Source organism: Nothoprocta perdicaria, unplaced genomic scaffold, assembly GCF_003342845.1.
Source record: "Nothoprocta perdicaria isolate Ctin4 unplaced genomic scaffold, notPer1 scaffold_2, whole genome shotgun sequence".
Classification (NCBI taxonomy): Eukaryota; Metazoa; Chordata; class Aves; order Tinamiformes; family Tinamidae; genus Nothoprocta; species Nothoprocta perdicaria.
The window spans coordinates 962,444-985,197 of NW_020455204.1; the positions used below are offsets into that span (position 1 = coordinate 962,444).

At 50.2% G+C, this 22,754-nt stretch overlaps 1 protein-coding gene across 1 annotated transcript; it reads right to left on the bottom strand.

The window, feature by feature from the left end:
• Positions 1-88: 88 nt before the first annotated feature.
• PXN (paxillin) lies at positions 89-21,364 on the bottom strand. The gene is made up of 12 exons (XM_026037434.1): positions 21,229-21,364; positions 19,087-19,251; positions 16,812-17,038; positions 16,213-16,322; positions 15,281-15,420; positions 14,857-15,058; positions 14,245-14,380; positions 4,209-4,379; positions 3,691-3,864; positions 3,073-3,154; positions 2,558-2,706; positions 89-745 (listed from the first exon to the last, which is right to left on the bottom strand). Exons 1-12 carry the CDS (start codon positions 21,362-21,364, stop codon positions 479-481), a joined length of 1,959 nt encoding a protein of 652 aa, XP_025893219.1. The 3' UTR covers positions 89-478.
• Between the last annotated feature and the right edge of the window lie 1,390 nt (positions 21,365-22,754).

The following is a 22,754-nucleotide window of genomic DNA, read 5'->3' on the forward strand; positions in this document are numbered from 1 at the left end:
CGTGCCACTTGGCTCTGTGAGCAGAGCCAGGCTGGCGCCAAGATTACAGGGTGCCCTCGCTGTGCTACTGCTCAGGCAGCACGAACACGCTCAATTGCCTCAGAGAGAGGTGTCAGAGCAGAGAGCTGTGCTGTCTACAAATGTCACAATGTGCTCAGAGACCTGACACAGGCCGAGGGGGCTGGGTAAGAGCTCCCTGCCCGAGCCCTGGGGCTCGGCTCGGCTGCCAGCCTCACACAGACGCGCACGCTGTAATGAGGGGACTCAGCCTCTCTCTGCTCAGATACAGCAAGGGCATTTCCAGTTTAATGGTCCATCTCGTCTGTGGGTTTACTGCTCTCTAGAGCAGCAGCAAGCACTTCCACCCCCCTCCCCTCCTCCCCTGCCTGGTAAAGGTTTCTAAATCACAGTAATGTTCAAAGAGACAGAACTGCCAAGGGGGTGGCAGAAAGACGCTTAGCTCCCATCTATGATGCCTCTAACAGAAGAGTTTGAGAAAGCAGTTCTGACAGTAGGGCTTGTCGTTTTGTTCTTTGAAGGTTCCTTTGTTGAGCTGCTTGAGGCAGAAGGCACAGACAAAGTGTTCAGGGTGAAATTTCTTGCCCATCGCAGTGATGCAGCGTCCCGTGATAGGCTTCTGGCAGCCGGAGCACAGTGAGCCGCGACGCTCGTGGTAATGCACCTCGCAGTAGGGCTGCCCATCATGCTCGAAGAAGCTGCCGTTGATGAATGGTGTGAAACATTCCTGTGAGAGGAAAAAGCGCAAGGGCTCCGATTATACAGCCAGCTGGGGAACTGGGGAAGAGCCTTTCCCCGGCTGTTTTCATGTTGAAAATTCAACAAATGAGCTACCAGAATTGCACCCATTCAGCAGGAAGGAGAAGAACCTTTAATACCTTCCATTGAGACAGGAAATACTGCAGCACTTTTTTATTCTTTTTTTTGCTCATCTCCTAACAGCTTCCTTGTGATGGGGAACACAACCAACTGCCACACAGCGAGATTTTGATGAACAGGGAGCTGGTTGTAAATGAGAAGCCTGATTCCTTTTTACAACTGATGGGTGCAGAAGAGATGACATTCCACACGTACCCCTTGCACAGGATCCTCCACCCTGAAACATCTCCAGCAGATACACACAGAGGCTGCATCATCTCTGGGAGAAGCCCCTGCTTGCCTTACAGTGCTAATGATTTTGAATGGATGAGAAGATAACATGCATTTCTTAGTGCCCAATGCTCCTTTCCCACCTTGGTGTCCAACAGCTGAGCCTGCCGCACTTCCAAATGTGCCCTGGAAGTGCCCACCCCCCTTCCCAGCAGGACCAGGAGGCTCTCTTCCTTGTAGAGGAGGTCTAAGGTAACAGGCAGCGGAGACAGCCACAGACTCCGTGCTGGGTTCACTCAGCACACCCACAGCAAGGCCCAGAGGAGAAGCCAGATTTTCAGAATCCTAGTTTCGCACAGCCCAGGACCATCCTTCTCCCCAGGAAGGAGGCATGTGCAGCTGGAACAGATAACATCCAGCAGAAAGCGGCTGTAGCCAGGAATAGCTGGGCTGGGATTAATGCAGTTTGCCTGCAGCAAGTCCATGACTTTCCTAACACTAACACTGATGATTAGTTCAGTAAACAGTCTCCTCCTTCAAATAGCAGGAGAGCTGAAATCAGCTCTGCTTTAGCAAAAGCAGGAAGAAAATCCCACTTTCTGTCCTGGAAGATACCAGTGCTGGCCCCACTAACATGAGCAGTGTGATGGCAAGGGGGAAGGAAAGCAGAGGTGGAGGAGATATGCCCGAATCCAGCTCCAAGAAGGCACAGCCCCCTCCAGCCCCACAGCGAGGACTGCAATTTTCTGTCTGTGTTCTCCCCACACCACTGCCAGGGACACTCTCAGTCCCAACAGCTCCACGAGAGCGTGCTGCCCACACCACGGAGAGGAGGAGAGCTCCAAGCTCTGCACCAGAAACCAGGAGCTCTCGGTTCTGCTGCTGACCCTGGTCTCTGTCACTTTCCCCACTCTAGGGAACACTGGCCGATACTTGCTCTTCTCGTGGGGCCTGAAAGAGTTAATATTAGCAAAGCTTTCTGAAAGGGCACCAAGCACTTAATCTACAGTATTCCTGTTTGTTATGCCTGTTGTATAGAGCCTGCCGCTATTTCACTGACTTGCATGTTTGAGCAAGGTCAGTCATACTGGTTTACACAGTCAGACTGAACATTGGAGGAAGATCCTCAAAATCTGATTGCTAAGGTAAGTGCTTAGAGAGAAGCTTTAGCTTATAATTATTTAAAGGTCACAGAAAAATGTTTCTGTTTAACAGTGAGTTGCTGCAGAAGCCCACAATCGCAGCGGAGAACAAAAAGAGCAAAGCAGCTACAAAGTTTCATATAAACAGGCAGAGGAACAAGAAGGTGTTTCCTGACATGTTTTTATCTTGTGAGGATGGCTGCCCTTCACTACCCCACAGGCGCCTTCTGCTGATAAAAGAGCAGATGCCTGCAGGGCAGAAATGTCAGGGGTTGTGCAGAAGCAGGAAAGGACCTTGGGTTTCTTACCCGACAGACAAAGCATTCAGGGTGCCACAGGGTGTTCAAGGCAGAGATATAGTTTTCCAAGATGGCCCGGGCACAGCCACCACACTTGGGAGCAAACATGTCAAAGTAGTCCTTGCGGCAATAGGCTTTGCCATCCTTCTCATGAAATCCTGCCAAAGGAAAAGGGGAGAGGCAAAGAGCATCAGCTCCTGATCTGTAGCCATGGCCAGACAAGCTCTGTGGTATAACCAGAACAGCTAGGAACATCCTTCCCCCTGCCCCTGTACACACACACAGCAGCTGCCTCTCATTCTGCTTCCCTTGCTGCCCCAGCCACAGCAATACTCTTGCTGCCTGGGCAGGAAAGGACATTATGGCTTCCATCCTTCCCCCAGGACAGCTATTTCCTTGGCACGTCCATCTTCAACAGTCTCTCTATCACCCCTCACATTCTTGCCTGGCAGCAGCTCTGCCTTATGCACACTCCTGCAGTTCAAGGGAGCAGATATTTTTCCCCTTAGACAAAGCAGCAATACCTTCAGGGCCAAAGAAAGCTCCACACTGGGCACAGAAGAAGTGTTCAGGGTGCCATGTCCTGTCCAAAGCCGTCACCACTTTCTGTTCAGCAGAAGACAAAGGGCACAGCATGTAACTTATGGCTTCAGCATAGAGGTAAGAGGCAGGGAGTGGGAAACATATTACACTGCTGCTGACAACAGCTTGCATTAAAATAGAGTGTCCTTAAAGAGTGGAGTAAATTGCCTCCTGCCTCTGGCTGGTTCAGGCTTTCCCCACTGCACACTTCTTTTTACCCTAAAAGGATCTCACACACTGCTCCCTCCCTTATACAGGGCCCCGTCCAGCGCTTAAAATTAGTGCTGATGCCTGCTACCGCCAACTACCAATAGAGAAAGCTAGCGAATCATTACTGGAATGAAGCACCGATGTGCTGGTCCACAGGATTTACAGCTTTAGAGAAGGTAAAACGACCTATAGAACCAGGCTGGGTCAAGTTATTTCCCTTCCGGAGGCAGCACAAGGGAAAAACAGAAATTCCCAAACAAAACTTTTTATCTGGAACACACGAGTTAAGTGGAGCTTTAAAACAGCAAGGGCAGCAGCACCCAGCCAGCCCTAACCCCCCAAGAACTCACATCAAGGATCGGCCCATTGCAGTAGTAGCAGCGAGGGGAGAAGAGGTTGTGATAGTCCTTCTCACAGTAGGGCTGACCATCCCGCTCAAAGAAGTTCCGGGACCCAATTTCCTCCTGGCAGTGGGTGCAGACGAAGTGTTCAGGGTGCCAGGTCTTCCCCATGGCTGTAACTACCTGTTGGGAAGATAAATCATGAAGGACAACTCTATTTCCTTCTCCCCTAGACCACATGACAAGATACCAGCTGGAGGTCAGCAAGAATGGCAAGTTCTACTACTCAAGTGAGCCCTGGACTGGGGTAGCATGAAAACTGAATTACCTATCATCTCAGGAGAGGGCAGTCCCTCAAGGGCAGGGTAGAGGTCACTGGAGGAGCTTACAGCGTACCTAGCCAGTGGATAAATAGAGTACTTCAGTTTCTCCAGCATCTCCAGTCCCTTTAGCCTCACGAAACAGCCCTCCCCATTGCTCCCGGCTGCAGCCCAAGGTTCAGCAACGAGATGGCGTCTTCGACTCACCTGCCCCGCAATGGGCTTCTTGCAGGCTCCGCAGACACCTTTGGCAACTGTAGCTACTCCCAGTTTGTTCAGGTCGGACTGGAGACTTCCCAGCATGGTGTCTAGCTGGCTGCCCGGCTTGGAGGCTGTGGTTGGAGGAGAGCTGCTCCCAGCCTTGCCCTGTGCCATGAACTGCGGGGCAGAGAAACCAGAGACTGTAAGGCAAGTGCTGCTGTGCTTCCTAAGGAAACGTCCGCCGCTGCTGCTGCAAGCTGCTGCTCTGCCGACAGACGGGCAGGAGGCTGGTTGGAGGCAGCTTTACTCTCTGCAGAAGGCAGCGGGAGGCAGGATCAAGCGCACACGTGTTCTGCTCAACGAGACGACATGCACACACCCTGGGATGTGCAACAACAGAGCTGTGGACTGAGGAGTCAACTTTCCACCACTGCTCATGTGGCAGAAGTTACCAGCAGATCCCAAGCAGTCAGCACAGTGCTCTCTAAACTGCTGCCAGAATTCTCCCGTTACCTCATCAGTTCCTGGCCAGCGGACAAAGCGGAGACACCATCCAGCATGTCCCTTCCCCTTGACCTCTCTCTGTTCCTACACAGTTGTTGCTCCCTCTCAGCTGACACTGTCTCCTCTTTGCTAGAGATCCCTATCTTCTTCCTCATCCCATATGGGATATCTTTCCCTTCCCCTCCCTGCTCTAGCACTGCTTTTACACATCATCTTGCTCAGTCTCCTCTGTCCCATGTGAGGCACAGGAAGTGCCAAGAAACAATTTATTTAAAATTGCCTCTTGTCCCCTATTTATCAACGGAGAGGGGAGCACATCCACGGCAGAGCCCCAGCAGACAGGACGCCAGTGGAAACACTGCCGTGCTTTCTATGCGACTGCTGGAAAGGCACAGCCGTGGGAGGAAGGGGATTAAGACACTTCTCTCAGAGACCATTTCTGGAAATCACACTATCACCCGGCCTGGAAGGACTTTGCAGAGGAGGAAGGAAGGAAATGTTTTACTAAAGCTCATAACTCTGGAAAAAAACGTATTATGTTCTCTCTGAACACCAAACCCTTCTTCACTATCCAGGGAAACTGCAAAGTAAATTATAAATTATTTTATCCAGTTTTGCAGTACAATAGCTACTGTCAGGTTTACAGAAATCCAAAGACGTTCTCCCTCAAGATGAGGATTAGATGCACATGGATTTCCCTCATTAAAAGGAGGAATTAAAATGGACATAAATGAACATCTCCTGACATCTCACCAGCCTGCTGCCACCACAGGCAAAGGACAAGGGACACACTGAAGCTTTTTGGAGCCATGGTCCATTCTGCCCTTCCAGCCACAGGAGCTCTGCTCCCATCCTGCAGTCAGCGATGCTTGTAGTAAAACAGTTTACTCAATGTCAAACACTTCTTTCCACTTGTTTGTGATAAAATTCTTATGGTACATGTAATTTTAGCCGCTCATGAGCCTTGCTTGTGTACAGCACAGCTCCCAGTGCAGCCAAACACATCATTCCTTCCTTCCTCACCCCTCCCAGCCTGGCCTAGACCAGCAGTTCAGAACAGCCCATCACACTCGCACCCTGCACCTGAAACACTCCTCCTCTGCGCAGCAGTATTCTGCACATGACCCAGCAAACATCTCCAGAATAAACCACTGCAGGGCACTTCTCACAGCAGAGTCAACAAAGCGCTTTCTGTACATAAAGCCAGGCCAGAGCCGGTACCAATCTGGGCTTCGGGCATGATACTGCTGGGGGAAATAGGCTGCACTGTGTCAGAAGAATCATTTCTGCCCTCATTTTACCAGGGGCTTGTGCCACCAGTCAGACAAACAATAACTACTGTCTGGAGACAGAGATGTAATGAACTCAACACGGAGCAATGGGGCATTTCCTCTCTCTTGCCTGTGGGACCACATATTCCTGCAAGCCACAGCTAACCTCAGTGCAGGCACATCCAGCTCTGGACACTGTAACCTCTACCCTGGGGCTCCAGCCTTTTCAAGAGCTCACAGAGAAGTCTCCATCTGAACGAAGCTGTTTCCTTCTTCTGCACACAATGCCTGGCATTTACAGGAAAAAGCAGCACAGCATCCAGACACACTCATCATGTAATGGTCCTTCACATTCCCCACAGGATCGCCCCATTGCAGTGCAGCTCAAGCTTGGTGAGCAGCATATCATGCACTGTAGGACCCCCCTCACCCCGCCTCCGGAGCTCTAGGAGCAGCATCTGTGTCACACACAGCTGTAGAAGATCACACCATGCTGAGAGGGAGGTCCTGCCTCCTCAGGGGCAAGGGGTCCCAGGGCTGCAGGACCTGCCTGCAGAGCGGTACTGCGTACGGGGGAGGAGGAGATGTCACCTGCAAAGGACAACAGTTCAAGAGGCAGAAGTATTTCCTTGCTCACCATTGAGACCTGCCTCTACTAATACTGCTGTGCAGCTCCTCCAAAACCCCCTCACATGGAGGACACTTGTCTAAATGGTCAAACATAGGAAAAACTGCCGATTTGGCCTTCCCTTTTGAGATGTTTGCCATCTTTGTCTCCATGCTTGCCATCTCCATTCTGCGAGACTACGGTAGGAAGAGTTGAGGACTGTGCCTCAGAACTACTCTGACTCAGAGAGAAACAGAGTCTACATAGTCCCTCGTGCACAAAGCGATCAGCAAGACAGACAGGAACCGCACACAACAGCGGATCATTGCAATGACAGGTAGCTTTCAGTGCTGAACAGGGACATGTGGGATTGATTTGGTATTGCCAATGGCTTCCTACCTCCACCAAGTAGTTCAGCACTAGCCTTTCCTCAGAATTACAGCTAATGAGCTATCAAGCTGGGAGCAGTGGTTAGACTGGAAGACACTCTGTTAAACAAGGAGAAGAGGAAAAGGAACCCTGTCTGCACCTGTGGGAAGAGCGAGACATCTTCGGTCTGACAGCCAACAGAAGTGACTGTCTTGGTGTTAGGGATCCACGTCTGGGGAGAACAGGAGTATCTAGGATCTTCGGAAGGAGGGGTACCCACAACAGCAAGTTCATGGTCACCACCAGAAGCAGCTTCCCACTGGAACAGAGGCTGAGGAGTCAGGCTGAAAGAGGAGGAGCCTGGACTAGTTGCTGAAGTAGATGGAACATGGGAAGGCTGAGGCAGGAGTGGAAGGAGAGGTGCAGGGCCAAGGACACGAGAAGCAGCAGCATTAGCAGGGTCTGTCTTTGCAGCTTCTCTAGAAGGCTGGAGTGGGGGAGAGGCTGAAACAGAGATCGTCCTCCTCGGGGGGAGTGGGGATTCTGGCGGAAAGACCACCTAGAAAGACAAGGAGGAAGAAAGGTGAACAGATTCAAAGAGGAACCAACAAACGCTTCCTGCGGCAGGAAGGCTGACAACCGAGATCAGGCAATGACACTGTTTGCTGCCTGGAGCTCTCCCCACTTCCGTCTCTGAATCTCCTTCACTTCACATGAGAGCACAAACAGGAAAGCAGGTCAACCTCACTGCCACAACCAACCAGAAGTGAGCAAAAGGAGGCCAGTGGTTGCTATTCAGCATCTTTATCTGAGAGATAAAAAGCAGCCTCACAGAGAAGACAACAAGAACTCGTGTCTCAAAGTGGCTTAGAGAGGAATATCATCTTATACTCAAGATGACATGCACAGCAACAGCACTGGAGAAAAAGCACACCTCTACCGACAGGCCTCCCAGTATGGTTTTCAAATTAACCCCGTGTGGCTGTTTGTTGTGCATTGGCAGCAGCTTTCCCAAACAGATACCATCACTGCCATCCTCTGACGTCACTCCAAGCCCTAAGCCTCAAGGACTCGGGATGTAAGAGCTGTTTCCTTTTCAAACCAGACAAGGCTGAGTACAAAAAAACCTACATCTTCTCCTGATGTTGCTTGGTGCGCTCAGAAACCTAACCTGCACCCTCACACAGCACTATCTGGACAGAGGGATGTGCTGGAGCTTCCCAGCACATCTCCCTTGCTCTCTACCTTCTCTACTTGCTGTCCTCCGCTCTGATCTTCCCTTTGGGGTCTAGCAGTGATAATGACCCCCTCTGTCAGCCAGTCATCCTGGCTTTTCCACTCTTCCTGCTCTTCCTGTTTAGCGATGCCCAGTTTGTCCTGCAGCTCTTCAATCAAGCGATCCTGGGACTCGGTCTTGTGGAAGATGGCAGGGCCTAGCTTACGCCTCGGAGAGAGTTCACGATACATTGGATGCACATTCCCCGTCTCTTTTGTCCTCTTGATTACAGACTTAATCTAAATGACAAAGGTAATAATATCAGCAGAGAACAGCAAGAAGGCAAAAGCAAGCCCCAAGATGCAACAGCACAAACTCAAACCATTAGTGATAACTCTGAGCTGGAGGAGTGATGACATGCACTCCACCGTGCCAAAATTCCTCTTGGCAAAGCTCAGAACAGTGACTCAGTGCAAGGAAAAACTCTGTAAGGATAATCACTGCAGCCAAAAATAACTATCTAGAAAAGGAAGTAACCAGGAGGAAGCCAAGACATGAGGTGCAGTAAGACCACACCACAGAGCATTAAGAAAACCTCAGCCTCATAGCGATGCACAACAGCTTCTCTGCATTTGCCCTTTACAGGCAAGAGCCTCTTGGTCAGAGATGCCTGATGTGCAAAGGGAACCACTAGAGCTGGAAGGAACAGTAACAGCTCCTGCACTGATACCTAAAAAGGCAAGCGGAGCAGAGGAGCTGCCACCCCACGTGTGGAGCAGCCCTTAAACTCTCAGAGACCTCTATGGATCGAGCATTTGTCCTACTCCAGTTAAGGGATAAAAGTCCATTTAACAAGACAGTTCTTAGAACCTGCCATGCTCTGTGCTGGTGGCCAATATGCAGAAGTGACCACAAGATAAATAAAAGGACTCCAGACCCTTGCAACGTGCAGCTGTCAGTACCACAGCTCAAAATCACATGCTGTTAGAGGGGTGAGCACAAAACGTTAGTGCACTACCAGAGCCCTAGCTAGGACTCGTCCTACTCCTGCGTTCACTCAGTGCATGCCTGGCCTGATGCAGAAATCCTCTCAATGGGTGGCTTGGAGACGCACAGCAGATCCCATTCATCTTTCCAAACATTTTCAGGAGTTTTTGGAACAACTGTAGAGCCTCCAAATTGCTCCTTTTCCTGGCCTCTGGCTTTCCTGATGTTGGTACCTGCCTTCTTTGGAGTTCTGTCTCTGCCCTGCCTTTCCTTGGTCAGATCTGGGCAGGCATCTACCCTGATTTCATGTGGTACTTCAGCTTTTAACTCTTGTCCTTGCTGTGCTGCAAAGCCTAACTGTTTTGTAGTGTATGGGAAAACATCCCACCGATCCAGAGCCACAACAGAAGGCTCCCGCACAGCATTCAAGGCACTGTCACTCTTTGCATTGACCTCTGGCACATGCTCAGGCATCTGCAAGGCCCACAGCTCATCTAAAGCTGCTTCCACACCCCTACGCTGGCAAAGGGCTGGATTATCCCCACACGCTCTCTGTTGATCCAACTCCTTAGCTATCTGTCCCTTCCCTTGACCAGCATTTGGAAGTGGGACACTGGAGGTTAGGGGCTGTATTCTATGCTTCTGCTTCTCAGTCTCTATCACCAAATTATATTCTAGCCAGTCGGCTCCCACATTAGTAGGTCTAAACAGAGGCTCAGCATGGGAAGCTGGCATAGCCTTTCCCAAAAAGTTGGGCTTTCTGCCTGGCCTAACCAAGCTTGCAAAGGTCGCCTGCTCCTCACGAGCAGCAGAACTGGAAGAGACCCGTGGAGGGGGCACAGGGCCTGTTTGCAGCAGAGGGGACACATGTGGAGGGGTGGCAGAACGTCCTGGGGGAGGTAGGACTCCGCTGCTGCCACCTTCGTCGATGCAGAGGGCTGCTGAGGGGGCAGAAGGGGCTTTAGGCTGGCACGGCACTGGCACACCGTGAGCAGGGTTGCTGGACTCTGCATTTGCTGAAGTGGGAAGCAGTTCTAGGGAGGGCTCAGAGATCAGAGACATAGTAGAACTAGTCTGCAAAAAGGAGACAGAAACAGCAAAAGAGAAAGATAAAGACAGAGATAAAGAAAACACACACAGAATTAAGTCTTAGAACAATTGTCACCTTCAAATCGAAGAGCCACACTGATGCAAAGCCTTACTTTCCATAGTAGTATTCTGTTTTCTTTAAATAAAGAGCAAAGCCACCACAGCATTGTCCTGATCTTCACATAAGACACAGGAAAAGGTCATTACGTAGCCATCAGCCCATGTTCCTGTGCTCTCCACATCAGCTCTTTTGCTCACAGGCCGCTGTGACGAGGGGCTGCAGGAGCTGTGGGGAAGCCAGCTACAAACCCAGGCACGTCTAGACTAACAGTCTCATTAACAACTTACTCGAGTGACACATGTACATTTTATATGTGTCACCAATAAAAGAAGCCAATGAACATAGCAAACCTTGAGATTCTGTTCTCCGTGCACTAAGGAAGCTGCTGCTGGCCGAGTGCGCAGCAGTGACCACCAAGCTGCAGGGCAGGCCTGGCACGACAGGCAGCAGGGCCATCGTTCTGCTCAGGTCATTAGTGTCACCTCAGATCCAACGCAAGTGTCAAGCACTCTGCCACCCTGCACCTTTTAAGCTTTGCTCAGATGGCCGCGTTAGCCTCTTCACCTTAGGTTGAGGACTCCACACTTACATTATAACAAAACCAGTACTAGTTTTGATCCAAAATACACTTAAGACAGGATCAATGACTGAATGATATCAATATCTTGGCTAACAAGGTCTTTCAAAAGCAAAAGATCCTTTGTCCTCCTTTCCCCGTTGTCAGAGGTGCCTGGCTGAACTCGAGGAGACCAAATGGCATCACTCCCTTTTCTTACAGAAAGAAAGCAGCACTGTGCCTTGGGCAAGTTCACAGAGCAGGTCAAGCTAAAGCCAATGCTGAACTCTCCCAGCTTTAAAGACCCACCCAGAGAGGACTTCCAAACCCAACAGCAGCTCCCTAGATCTGCTCTGATTCTTGGTCACGTTCTTCCAAGCAGCCTCAAGACATGAGATGACATGTTGCAGGGTACATGACTTGCCTAAGCCCATGTGTGATATCTCCACCTTTACTTACCTTTCTGGGTACTTGTCTAGAACAAAAGAATAAAATTAGCCAGAACTTGCACCAAATCTGCTCATGGGTGGAAGAGACATCCCCCAGGAGCCTGGAGCTCCCCTACATGCACCCTTACGCCACCACATTGCTCAGGAATGTCCCAAAGCAGGGACCAGTGAGTGACCATGCTGTACTGCAAGTCAGGAGCACATGCTGCAGGTAAAACAAAGAGCACGTTTCCCAGCATTGTCCTCCTGACCTGCATTTTATCCGATCTAAACTTGCCTGTGAACGCAACTGTTTTGTACATTACATTCATTCAGTTTCAAACTTTTGAAAATTAAGTCAGCCACTTTCAAGGCAAGGCAGTCATCTTACTCATGGGTATATTAAAAACTGACTAGCTCCAAATTAAGAGCAATGGTTAAACACACAGCAGTAACAGAGTAGTTAAAACACAAGCACTTTGCTGTGCCATAATCAAGCATCACATTACACAGAAATGCCAGAGAATGAAAAACCAGGTGTATTAAATAACCTCAGCAGCAGCTGACTGATGAGATAGACAACCTAGATCAAATGGATTCTGTAGGCAAAGCGAATGGGCAACTCATTAAGCAAGTAAAAGACGGTAAGGTGGCAAGGCATTGGTCTGTAATAGCACCTTTTACCCTAGAGCAGGAGGAAACACAGATGCTATGCGTGCACACATCTGCTCAAACTTCATTACGCTACGGCCTTCCACCTCCAATCCATTATTCATAACAGTCTCCTTTTTAATCCTATTTCTCTTGCAATCACACACAGGAATGGCACTAAAGCGACAGTCTTTTACCTCTCACTGCTGGAAAAGACTCAATTTCTCTCTGCCTCACATCCTGCCACAGGTACAGACTAGAAATTCAGCTTTACAGACAAGCTAACACTTCTAGCCAGTGCAAATCAGCAGGATAAGAACAACCGAATGGAAAATGAAGTAACTTAAAGGACAGGAAGAGGGACAGTGACCATGTAAAACAGTTCATGGCAATATTAGCAAAAAGGAATGAACAAGAAACTGTGTTCTTGGTGCTTCTGGGAAGAGTATTTAGCCACAGATGAACTTAGCATCTTGCAAAAGCACTAATGCTCTTTTATAAAGCCCAAATCTTAAAATCTTGATATTTCAAGTTTCCAGAGCTCAGTCAGAAGTTAAGCCAGGAAGGAGGACAGTATTACAGTGAGCATCTATTCTCTGTCACGTGTATTTGAAAAGTTGCACAAAGAGTTGAGTTTCATGAGCTTCCCAAGACTGCAAAGCGTTTGAACACGCACACTCCGGAGTATCCCCTCCTGGTATCTCCCCAGGGAAAGCTGGGCTGGCCAGGAGGTTCTCAGTTGCCAAGAGCTCACCGAGGAGCCCAGCAGCAGCAGCCACACGAGGAGTTTGTTTCCTGAGCCCTGATAGAAGCGGCGGGTGCTCCAGGCCAAGGCCACAGCACTGCCACAGCTGGGGGAGGAACACGGCAGCCGACGCGCACAGCGCAGGCGGGAGCCCTCCCCAGCTTCACAGCAGAGCAGATTCAATCCTCAGTTTCTCCAACCCAACTGAACAGATGCTTGTGGATATCCCCCCACTCAGTCCCAGGATGTAATATATTAGTACTGGAGGCAGAAAACGGCAACACCACGTGTCAGTGTTTGTGCATGACTAAACTTGAACTACAGCAAGTCTAGAGCAAATAGTAATTGTCTAGGTACAAAAATTACATACACGGGCCGGGGGGGCAGAACAAATTCAACCCCAGGCAGCGCAAGGCGGTCCCTGCACACTTGCTGCTGGCTTCTGAATTCACGTCCTTGCTCAAAGCCATTACTGGGGACTGTCATCACCTCCATGAAAGGCACAGCGTGAGCCAAAGGCAGGAATATAAAGCAGTTCTGCCTGTGTACATAAAAAAGTTACATCCAATAATGACCAACATAGGGAATACATTATGTATTCAAATTCTCCTCTTGTCTCAGAACAAATTTAATAGAATCATTCAAGAAAGCTATAAGTAGTACCAATAAGGAAGAAAATCTATTTTTCAATTTGCTATGACTGTGGGTAAAGGCAGTCTCACAAAAAAAAGTCCAGTTAATCATCTAGTATAAGAATAACACACTTACATGAATAAGGAGCATTTACATTTATAAGTTACCCCAAGATATACGGCAAGTTCAGAAATGACCATGAGCAAATTTCTCCTCAGTTGATCCTATTATGGGATTTTCATGCACTACTGTTAACTGAAGCAGCAGTAGCAATAGTTCTTCTCCAGCAGAGTAATTAGATTTCCAAACAAGATTCTGAATGGTATTTGCCATCTTCCTCCCCCACAAGAAGTTTGGACACTAATGCCATTTCGATCTAAGAGATGCTGTTTTAAGACTGCAAGTCTTAATGTGAAGTTGAACTTGAAGTTCCCTGCTCTTTGATACAAAAGCTCGAGTGCTCACACACATGCCTGGAAGTCTCTAATGCTCATTCCTTGGGGAAGGCACATCAGGGCAAAAATGAGCGGCGAGAAGGATGGTCGTCCAACCGAACAGAGAGCCTGGTCTCTGTCAGGGAGCGGGCGGGTGTCCCAGGATCCGCCTCATCTTATATTTGCAGCATAGCAAAACAACTCACCCTGCACTGAGCAGTAACTAAAGCTCATTATCTTTGTCAAACACAGACAAGCAGCAGAATGGAAGGAAAACCAGTGTGCAGAACTTTCTTCCAGGGCAGTGATGGATTTATAGCAGCCAAGGACACCTACAGCAGCACTCGAAATACAAATAACACCACAGGAATTTTCTCAGAGCAAGGAAGAGAGGCACAGAAGGCATTCTAGAGACCAAATAAGGGCAGCAGATGTAGCTAACAGGCAAGTGAGAGCCAAGATGAGGTGTTAGGTTTGTCATGACAGCTCACCTTAAAGTCAGAGAGAGAGGCCATCAGTTCATCCAGTTCTCGGGTGGCTGACGAGGCAGATATACGTGTCTGCTGCTGGCTGGCCGTGACCCGCTGGGGGCTGCTCACCTCGCCTTGGCTCACAGTGATTGCAGGGCTGCCAAGAGAGGAGAGAGCCTTTAGGTGGAGTCTCCAGGGTGGCAGTCCCCCCCAACCCCAGAACAAGGGCAGTGCAGCACGTTTCAATGGCACTGACCACCACGGCCAGCCCTCCCCAGGCCCAACTTCTGCAACACACTCAGGTCTTGTCTCTCTGTCGAGCCCAGCGTGAGCATGCACGGACACCACCCATGAAGGAAAGGACTGTGACCAAACATTCATTCTGTCAGAAGGTGGGTTTCTGTGATAGTGATAAATCTGAGCTGGAGCCTCTAGTAACAGGACTCGCTATGTATCTTTCATCCAGCAACAGCTGCAGGAGATAAAGAGCACCAGCATCTTCACGCTCCTGCTGCATTTCCCACCCTTTGGGCAAATTGGCTCTTCTGTCCATCTTTCTCCTGCAGCATCTGTCCCTACCCTAGTCACTGTTCCCACGCCATCCGCGTGGGCAGCCACCAAAGAGCTACTCACACTGGACTGGGCACAGAGCTCTCCAGCTCATCCAGCAGGCTCTCCACACTGGGACGCACGTCTTCGATCCCACGTGCACCGTTTCGCTTTGGCTTTTCTTTCATTGGGGGAGCAGCCTTTCCTCCCACAGAGCTGCTGCCCTCTGGGATGACATAGTGAGGTCCAGTTGCACTGGTCAGCGACGGGCTTCTGTTGGCTTCATCTTTACAAAAAAAAATTGGCAAAAAAAAAAAAAAAGGCCTCAGCAATCTAACTTTGAAGTTAAGTTAGAGGCAACTTTGAAGGTGGTCCTGCCTCAAGCAGGATGCTAGACCAGAGTATTCAAGAGACTCCATCCAAATTAAATGATTCTATAGTTGGGGTGAAGGATTTCAAGTAAGTTTAAAAAAAAAAATCTAATTTCAAATGTCCTGCTACTCCTTACCTGCTGGGAAGCCACTGGAGGGGTTGTGCTGAACAGCATTGAGTTCCAGGAGAAGCCTGTCCAGTTCTGACAGATTGCTGCCCAGCGAGGAGCTCGTCATCGTGGGAGACGGTTCTGCAGACTTCTGTTTGTTGGGGAAACTAAAGACAGAAGAGCAGTGTGAAACGGAGGAGTTCCTTCTACTCTGAGACACAGCAGGAGGATGGAGGAACAGTTAAGGATTCAGAGGTTTCACATGTACTATGTTTTTTTTTTCTTTTTACTGATGCTTTCCTGATGTCTTATGGAAAGAAGATGCTTACTGTGGAAACTCATTACCAACAGAGCTGCTGCTCAGCTGCATCTTCAGCTTGCTTGGCCTCATCTTCTGCCACCAGAGACAAGGAAATTGCAGCAACGGGCAGGGCCTCAAGTTTGAGGACTGTGTTGTACAGCCCTGTAGCAAAGAGTTAACAAGCTACCAATCCACGACACACAGCAGCAGAACTGCTAGCTGGCATGCGGGAAAATGGCTCGTTTCTGCTGACCTCACACCAAGCAGGGAAAACCTCTCCTCGAAGCGGGGGGATGAAGAGCCAGCACAGATGGGAGAAAGACGGAAACAAAGCACAAACCTCAAGCTATCAACAACAGCCAAAGGCAGCAAGTTACGTGGCAGCCTCCTGCTGCACACAAGGTCTCTTTCCAAGTTCTCAAAAGCCTTTTATTTGAGCAATTCTAATCAATTTATAAGAAGGTAATTTGCAATCATTTTCCGCAGGGTTAAAGACATGAGTCTATAAAGAAATGTAACCATGCACAGCTGTGCAAAACACTGGTTGTAATTACTGCTTATCCTACAGAATAAACAGTAGTTCTGTTCTGATTTACAGAAAACAGTCTGAGAGATAGCACTGCCCTCATACAATTCGGATGTGTCACTTAGTGCGGACCTGTAGACGTGCTCCTCTTCACCGGCACGGGAGGAAGGAGAGCTGAGCCCGTCTCTGGGAACTGAGGCACTGGAGCTTTTGGCACTAGAGCTGTATATAGGAGACTGGGACTGTAGAAACAAGATTTGTATCAGAAAGAGAGAACGACAAATACATATGCTGCACTGCAAACACATGGATAAGACATGGTCAAAGCCCAGAAGCACGAATTGCACTATTTAGCCAACCCCAACCTCCATCAAATGAGCTATTCCAGGAACAAGTGTCTTCTACTTGCTTCAGATTTGCTTATGAGTGTATGCTGGAAACCCCCAACTTGCTTTCCACACGACAGATGACTAACACTAATCTCAATGCACTATCATTTTTGCTGGAACAAGATGACGGGTTTCAAACTGTATTTTGCTACTTGCTTAATCCAGTCAGACTTTCCTCCCCCCAACTACTAATACCGCAGACCTCCCCCATTCCCCTACTCAATTTGTAGCCAAACTTATCCTCACTTCTTGCTATTCCCTCCCCTCACTTCCCTGTCAGACCTGTGCCTACACCGGCATGGACCTTCTCAATCTCCATGAGACGCCCACACATTCACTCACTTGCTGGTGGACGTATCTGGATGTGTTGGGCTGCCACTGGTCTAAGGGGTCGGTCACGGTGCCATTGAGTGCTTCGCTAGAAGGTGGTGGCGGCACCGGAGGCGGCACAGAGATCTCCTGGTATGTGTGGTTTCCAGTTGGGTAGGAGTAAGGCGTTTCCTCCGTCAGGAATACCGGTCGTTTGGATATGTGTGAAGTGGTAGACTCCAGGTCCGCTAGTAAGGCATCTGTAAGAAAGCAAAGGAAAAACAAAATGGTGAGATCCTGTCCGACAGCTTTTTCACCTTCCTCTTACTCTGAAGAGCCGTGTCAGAAGGTTTCTGGAAAGAGTCTTCATTATCTAGTGTCATCTACTACATGTGTAGTAGATGTTACTGGAGGGCAGTTCTGAATGGGTTAATAACACAACTCGTACAAAGAAAATGTCATGAGGCAACAAAGCAGCCCGGAAAATTGTGTCAATCTCAGATTTTTGTCTTAACTGGAAAACAGCCCAATTCCAAGGACCTTTGTCTCCCTGCAGAAGAAGAATTTAGAAGAAACCTGCCCGTAGATCAACTCACAACAGGATATTGACACAGAGTAATTACAGGGCCCACATCATCACAGAGTCATTTAACGTGGCCGCAGGCACTGCTTTTTGCAGGAAACAAGATCCCGGGAGGGTTTTTCTCCGGAGTTTAAGCAAGCGTGAGAAGCATGCAACTTTCAGATCGGTCCACTGGTGTGGCAAGAAAGACTATGTGCTTCAGCTTTCCTAAGCAAAGTGCTTCTCAGAACATCACACAAATAGTTAACTAGATCTCAGAGCCTGCCAGGTAAATGCAATTTCTTTTCCTGGAAACAATCCTCAGCTTGCTGGGTGGAGCCCACTCACAAATTCCTAAAGAGAAGAACGAACTTCCATCAGCAAGAAACGCCCATGCTCGTGCCAGGCACAGGGACACACGTCACAGGGTTAGCTCCTATCAGAAATCTTAAACACTCTTGTTCAAACACTGCACAAGACAAAGTATTTCCCCTTTTTTGGATTTCTTCCTGGCAGTTTTCCTCTGCCCATCACAAACTCTGCACTCCTCATCTGTGACTCACAGGCCAATCCCACATTGCTGGGTCTTCTGAGCAGCAAGCCCACCGTAAGGAGCCTACGGCAGCGCCCAGTGATGGTGACTCCAAGGGGCTACTGCAGGTCTGCACCATGCTTGTTTGCAAAGGGGGCCTCACCGGCCAGGTGCCCGGCTTTGCCCCGGAGCAGCAGGCTCCGGCACAGCCCTCTTTACGGCTATCAGAGCCGGTTCGCTAGGGACATTGGTGCTCTCCATCACCAGAGCATCAAGAGTTCCTGGCAGGACCCGTCAGAGATATGGAACTTGGCCAGAGAGCAGTAATGCAACCTCGGCAGAACTAGGGAGAGCCGCCTGGCTCAGGAGGCCCCTTACCAACCTGCCCTCCACTGCGGACTGGACTGTTTTGGGGTAATTAGGAGGACCCACCCGCTTCCTCCCCACACAGGAGATAATCCAGTTTCTGGTCCAAAGCCTCAGCCTGCAAACACAGCACCTCAGTGGGGGGACAATGGGCTGGAGTTATAAGGTGGCACCAAAACAGCAAGTGCCAGGGTGAGCGGGCAGCTGCCACGGGCAGGGCTGGCACCCGCCGGCCCAGAGCCGCTTCTCGGGCACAACAGCCCCAGCAGCCAACACACCAAGCAGGCTTCAAGAAATTATAGTAAAGGGTCAGATAGAGGACAACACAATTGCGTTACAAGACAAGAAAGGTGCTACTTTTATATTTGCTCTCTTCCATAGACCAAGGCATATTGAAGTAAAATAAAAGCGGTTCTTGTCCTCAGAGAACCAAGTGCGGCCATTAGCAAATTGGACACTGTTCAATTAACACTATACACCTTTCTTTTAGCCAGAAAGGTGCTGCAGATTATGCACAGGTATCTTCCTCTAGGGGCCAAGGCACCGCAGAGGCAGACTCCCGGCAGGTACTCGAGCTTTCTCCAGCTGGGGAAGACATGGTCCAACCTTCCTCTTGAGCAGCAGGGCCAAGGCACGTACCTCCACGGAGCCGCCGAGCGCACAGGTCCCCGCGCACACCACCTCCAGAAGGGCTACCGAGGTTTGGTTTTGGCACCCGCACGCCAACGGTCAAAGCAAATTGAGCTCCCCTAGGAAGCAGAAATCCCCACGCCGGTGCGAAGGGGAACCGACCCGGTCTTTCCAGCACCCACCCCCATGCATCAGGACAGACGGAGGAGCCATCTCACCACTGCAGTCACCTTTGCAGTCTCCTTGCTGAATGAGCAACTGGGCAGAAATGCGCTGCTTGCTGCTAATGGCGTAAAACAGAGTTTGGCTGAACTCGCCAGCTCCCTCTCGCAGCACCGCGGAGGAGGAGGAAGAGGCGGGGGCCTGGAAATCACAGGCGTGCTCTGCACCCGAGCAGCAAGGAGTTAAGGAGAAGACGTTACAGTTTAATGATTAACTTCCCCCATGCCCTCCCCCTTCCTGACTTGAGCAAACAAGGCTGAGCTGAGGAACAGGAAGCCGAGGGAGGAGAAAAGGCTGAGCACGAATCGCTCGCTCAAAACTGCCCTTCGACTTTCCCCCGGACGCCAGCCCACGCGACGTGTCCGCACATCAGCAGCGTGGGAACAGCACAGCGACACCCGGGCCGCTCGTGGCCAGGGGCAGGGAGGCTCCTTGATGGGCTGGAGCCCATCAAAGGGTCCAGCAAAAGCACCAGAGCTGCCACGACAGTGGCAGGGCTGAGGAGAGCCCGTGGGCCTAGCATTTGCTTAATCCACCCCATCCCACCCATGAGGGGAAGGCCTCATGGCAAGAGGGAAGTTCCTCCAATCCACAAAGCCCCAAGGGCAAATTGCTGGCTAGGAGGCCAGGGCAAGGAGCCAGCGGGCCAGATACATCAACTCAAACCAGCAAGAACTGCACCTTGCTTTCCACCTGATGATCATCCCAAGAGGTCCCAAAGCACCTGAGATCCATTCAGGATCCATGCACCTTTCCAACACTACCAAAAGATAAAGTGGGCTAAGGAAAGAGGAGCAAGAACGGAGTCTTATTTAGGGAAAAAAATGAGGCCTTCTGCTCTGTGCTTTCCTTCCCAAAGCGCAGTCCTCATTTGCTGGACTGCAGCAGACAAGTACTCCCACCACAGGAGACTCCTCGCAGGGCAGGAGCACGGGGCCGATCAATTCCTTGGCTAATGAAGCACTCCCTCCCCATGGCACTGCTGAGGTGGCCGCAGCGCCGGCGAGCCCATCCGCTCGTGCCTCGCCGAGGCACGCGGGTTCACTCAACCACCAGCCATCAGAGGGCACCACTTCATCTCCACACAGTCCAAAAGGTGGAACTTGACAGCAGTTGCACATTTGGCCGCAACTTACTGTGCTGTTTGTCCACCTCTCCAGGGTGAGAAGATGGCCCCTCTTTTGGGGGCCCAGGAGCCTCCTGTCAGTTCTGTGCCGACTCCACTTCCCCCAAAGCCAATGCCTCCTCAGCAGCATCCCAGAGATATCGCATGGAATCCCGGGACTGACATGCTGCTGATGCCCCTTCTGCCCCTGCCTACTTCTAGTGCTGTCTCAAACACCCTCCAAAACCCTGCAGGCTACAGGAGCTGCTCTAGGAGACTCCCAAGATCGAGAGAGGGTCAGAGATCCATTTATCTAGGGAACAGACTAAGTGATCTCGTAGCAATAAAGTAAAACAGATAAATAGTGTTAAACTATAACTTCAAATTGTTGCTCCTCCACAGGATCAACCTTCCTTCTTTTCTCACCCCTCAGGAAGTGACTAACCCAACACACCTCTCAAGGCAGCTTCAATACATCAACACACACGCACCTAGACGTGGTGGCCTGACACTATCCAGCCTAAACAGACCTGAAAAAAGCATAAATAGGGCTCAGCCTACCCACAAGCATGGGCTATATCCATACAGATGTGTACTCTCCACTCTGCTAATGTCAGGGTGTGAAAGGAGGAGGGACGTTGGCCCACACACCACCAACGCATAGAGCTCTTGTTGCTGTTGCCACCACGTCAGTCAGGCAGTTGACACAGCCCCAACTCACCGCCCGCACCAGCACGGCACAAATCCAGGATCCTTGAGCTTCTGCCTTTCCAATCCCTCCTGCAGCTCCGTGACACACACTAGGAAGAGGGATGAGTGCCACTTAATACCAACTGCACTGCTTCAAGGTGGCTTCCAGCACCTGCCAAAGCCCTGCAAGTTGGGGCACAGCTCTCAACTGCAGAATGCGGAAATAAGAGAGGAAAGAAAAGGGAAGGCATTGCACTGAACTGCTCAGAAAAATCCCTTACCAGGAGGATCACCAAGCTGCAAGAACAAAATATCACCTTAGGGTAAGTCACATTACTCCTACCAGTGCAGCCTGAGCTGGTAAATCCTCTCCCAAGTTCCACGTCACACATTCCTGTGCGCCCACGGTAGATCCGTTGCCGCATGCCGGGGCTCCGGCACAGGCTCCCTGGCCACCGCGGCGTGTCCGCACTCGCCATCCCACGGACACGGCATCCTCTGGCAGGAGCAGCCACACGGGCAGCCGCAGGGCACATTCTTCAGCTTCCACATCCCAGGTTGGCCTGATAAGAGCGGTAGCGCCAGACTAGGGAGCATGACACTGCTCTGAGGGCGAGAGCAGGCACAGATAACCAGGGTCTCTTTTTACTCACACACGCATCAATCCCCTCTTTAATCTGCTCCTCCTTTATCTTTTATTGGTTTTATAGTGAGCCAGCCTACCCTATTTATTCTCACTACCCAGTTATATTAAAGTGCAACACAGTAAAAAGCAAATAAATTAAAAAAAAAAAGCTGACAACAAAGGTGCTTGCAATCAAGCATGCACCTCAACGCATGTACTTCATTCTCATCCAAAGTGTATTTGCCAACTACTTACTATTTTGGCATAGCAAAAAAAGAAAGAGCTAATTTCAGAGGAAGTCTGAATCTGCTTTCTTTTCTTAAGGAGAATCCCTCCTAGTGCTGACCGCCCAGTGTGACACCAGCCCGCGAGGAGGGTGGCAACCCAGAACCTACTCATTCAGATGAAGATGACAGCATCAGTGCTAAACAAAAACTGATTTCCAGTTGCAGTGCAGAGCTCTCAACAAGGAGGGTGGGTGCTGAAGCTGTGCTGACGCAGCAGATCAGAGCATTAGCAACACAGCATAAGGGTCTGGGGATTTTATTTTTTCTTCCCATCCACCTAGCACGCCGCTGGGGGGGAAACGGAAACGTAGCTGGCACAAGACACCTCAGACGCCTCAGATGTCAGCCTTTCATTTTTAAGATCACAAGGCCACACCATCAAGCCGCGTGCTGCCCGCTGCTCAGGTGGGACACGTGGAACATAGCGACACTGGAGGCAGGATTCCTGCTCCAGCCCGGCAGCCCGTCTCCTCACAGCATCCCTCTTGTCACACAGCCCTGCCATGCCGGAACGTGCACAACGTGATAAGGAGGAGGTATCTGAGCACAAACTACAGTGTTTCCTCTAATGCGGCCGCAGAGAACTGAAGTCTGCACCCCCAGTTCCTCCCATACACACTCAAATAATTAGAACTGCTCCAGGCTCTCCGATCCAGGCACGGAGGCTCAGCAAATAGGAAGCAAAATAACCGTGAGGACGGGTCTGAAGGGCATGGACATTTCTGTATCTCAGAAATTGCAGACCTCTTTATGTGCAGGCTGACACAGCATTCTCCAGCGATATTTTCTTGGCAGCTAGAGAAGTCTGGGTGCAGATGCTCAATTTTTGCTGACCCCTAAAGTGGGGAGCAGGGTTGCATCTCCAGACCTGAACCCTGGGGCCTCGGGCTCATCCGCACAGGCCCTTCTCACAATCTCCAAATCCAAACTTTTAAAATGCCATCAGATCCAAACAAG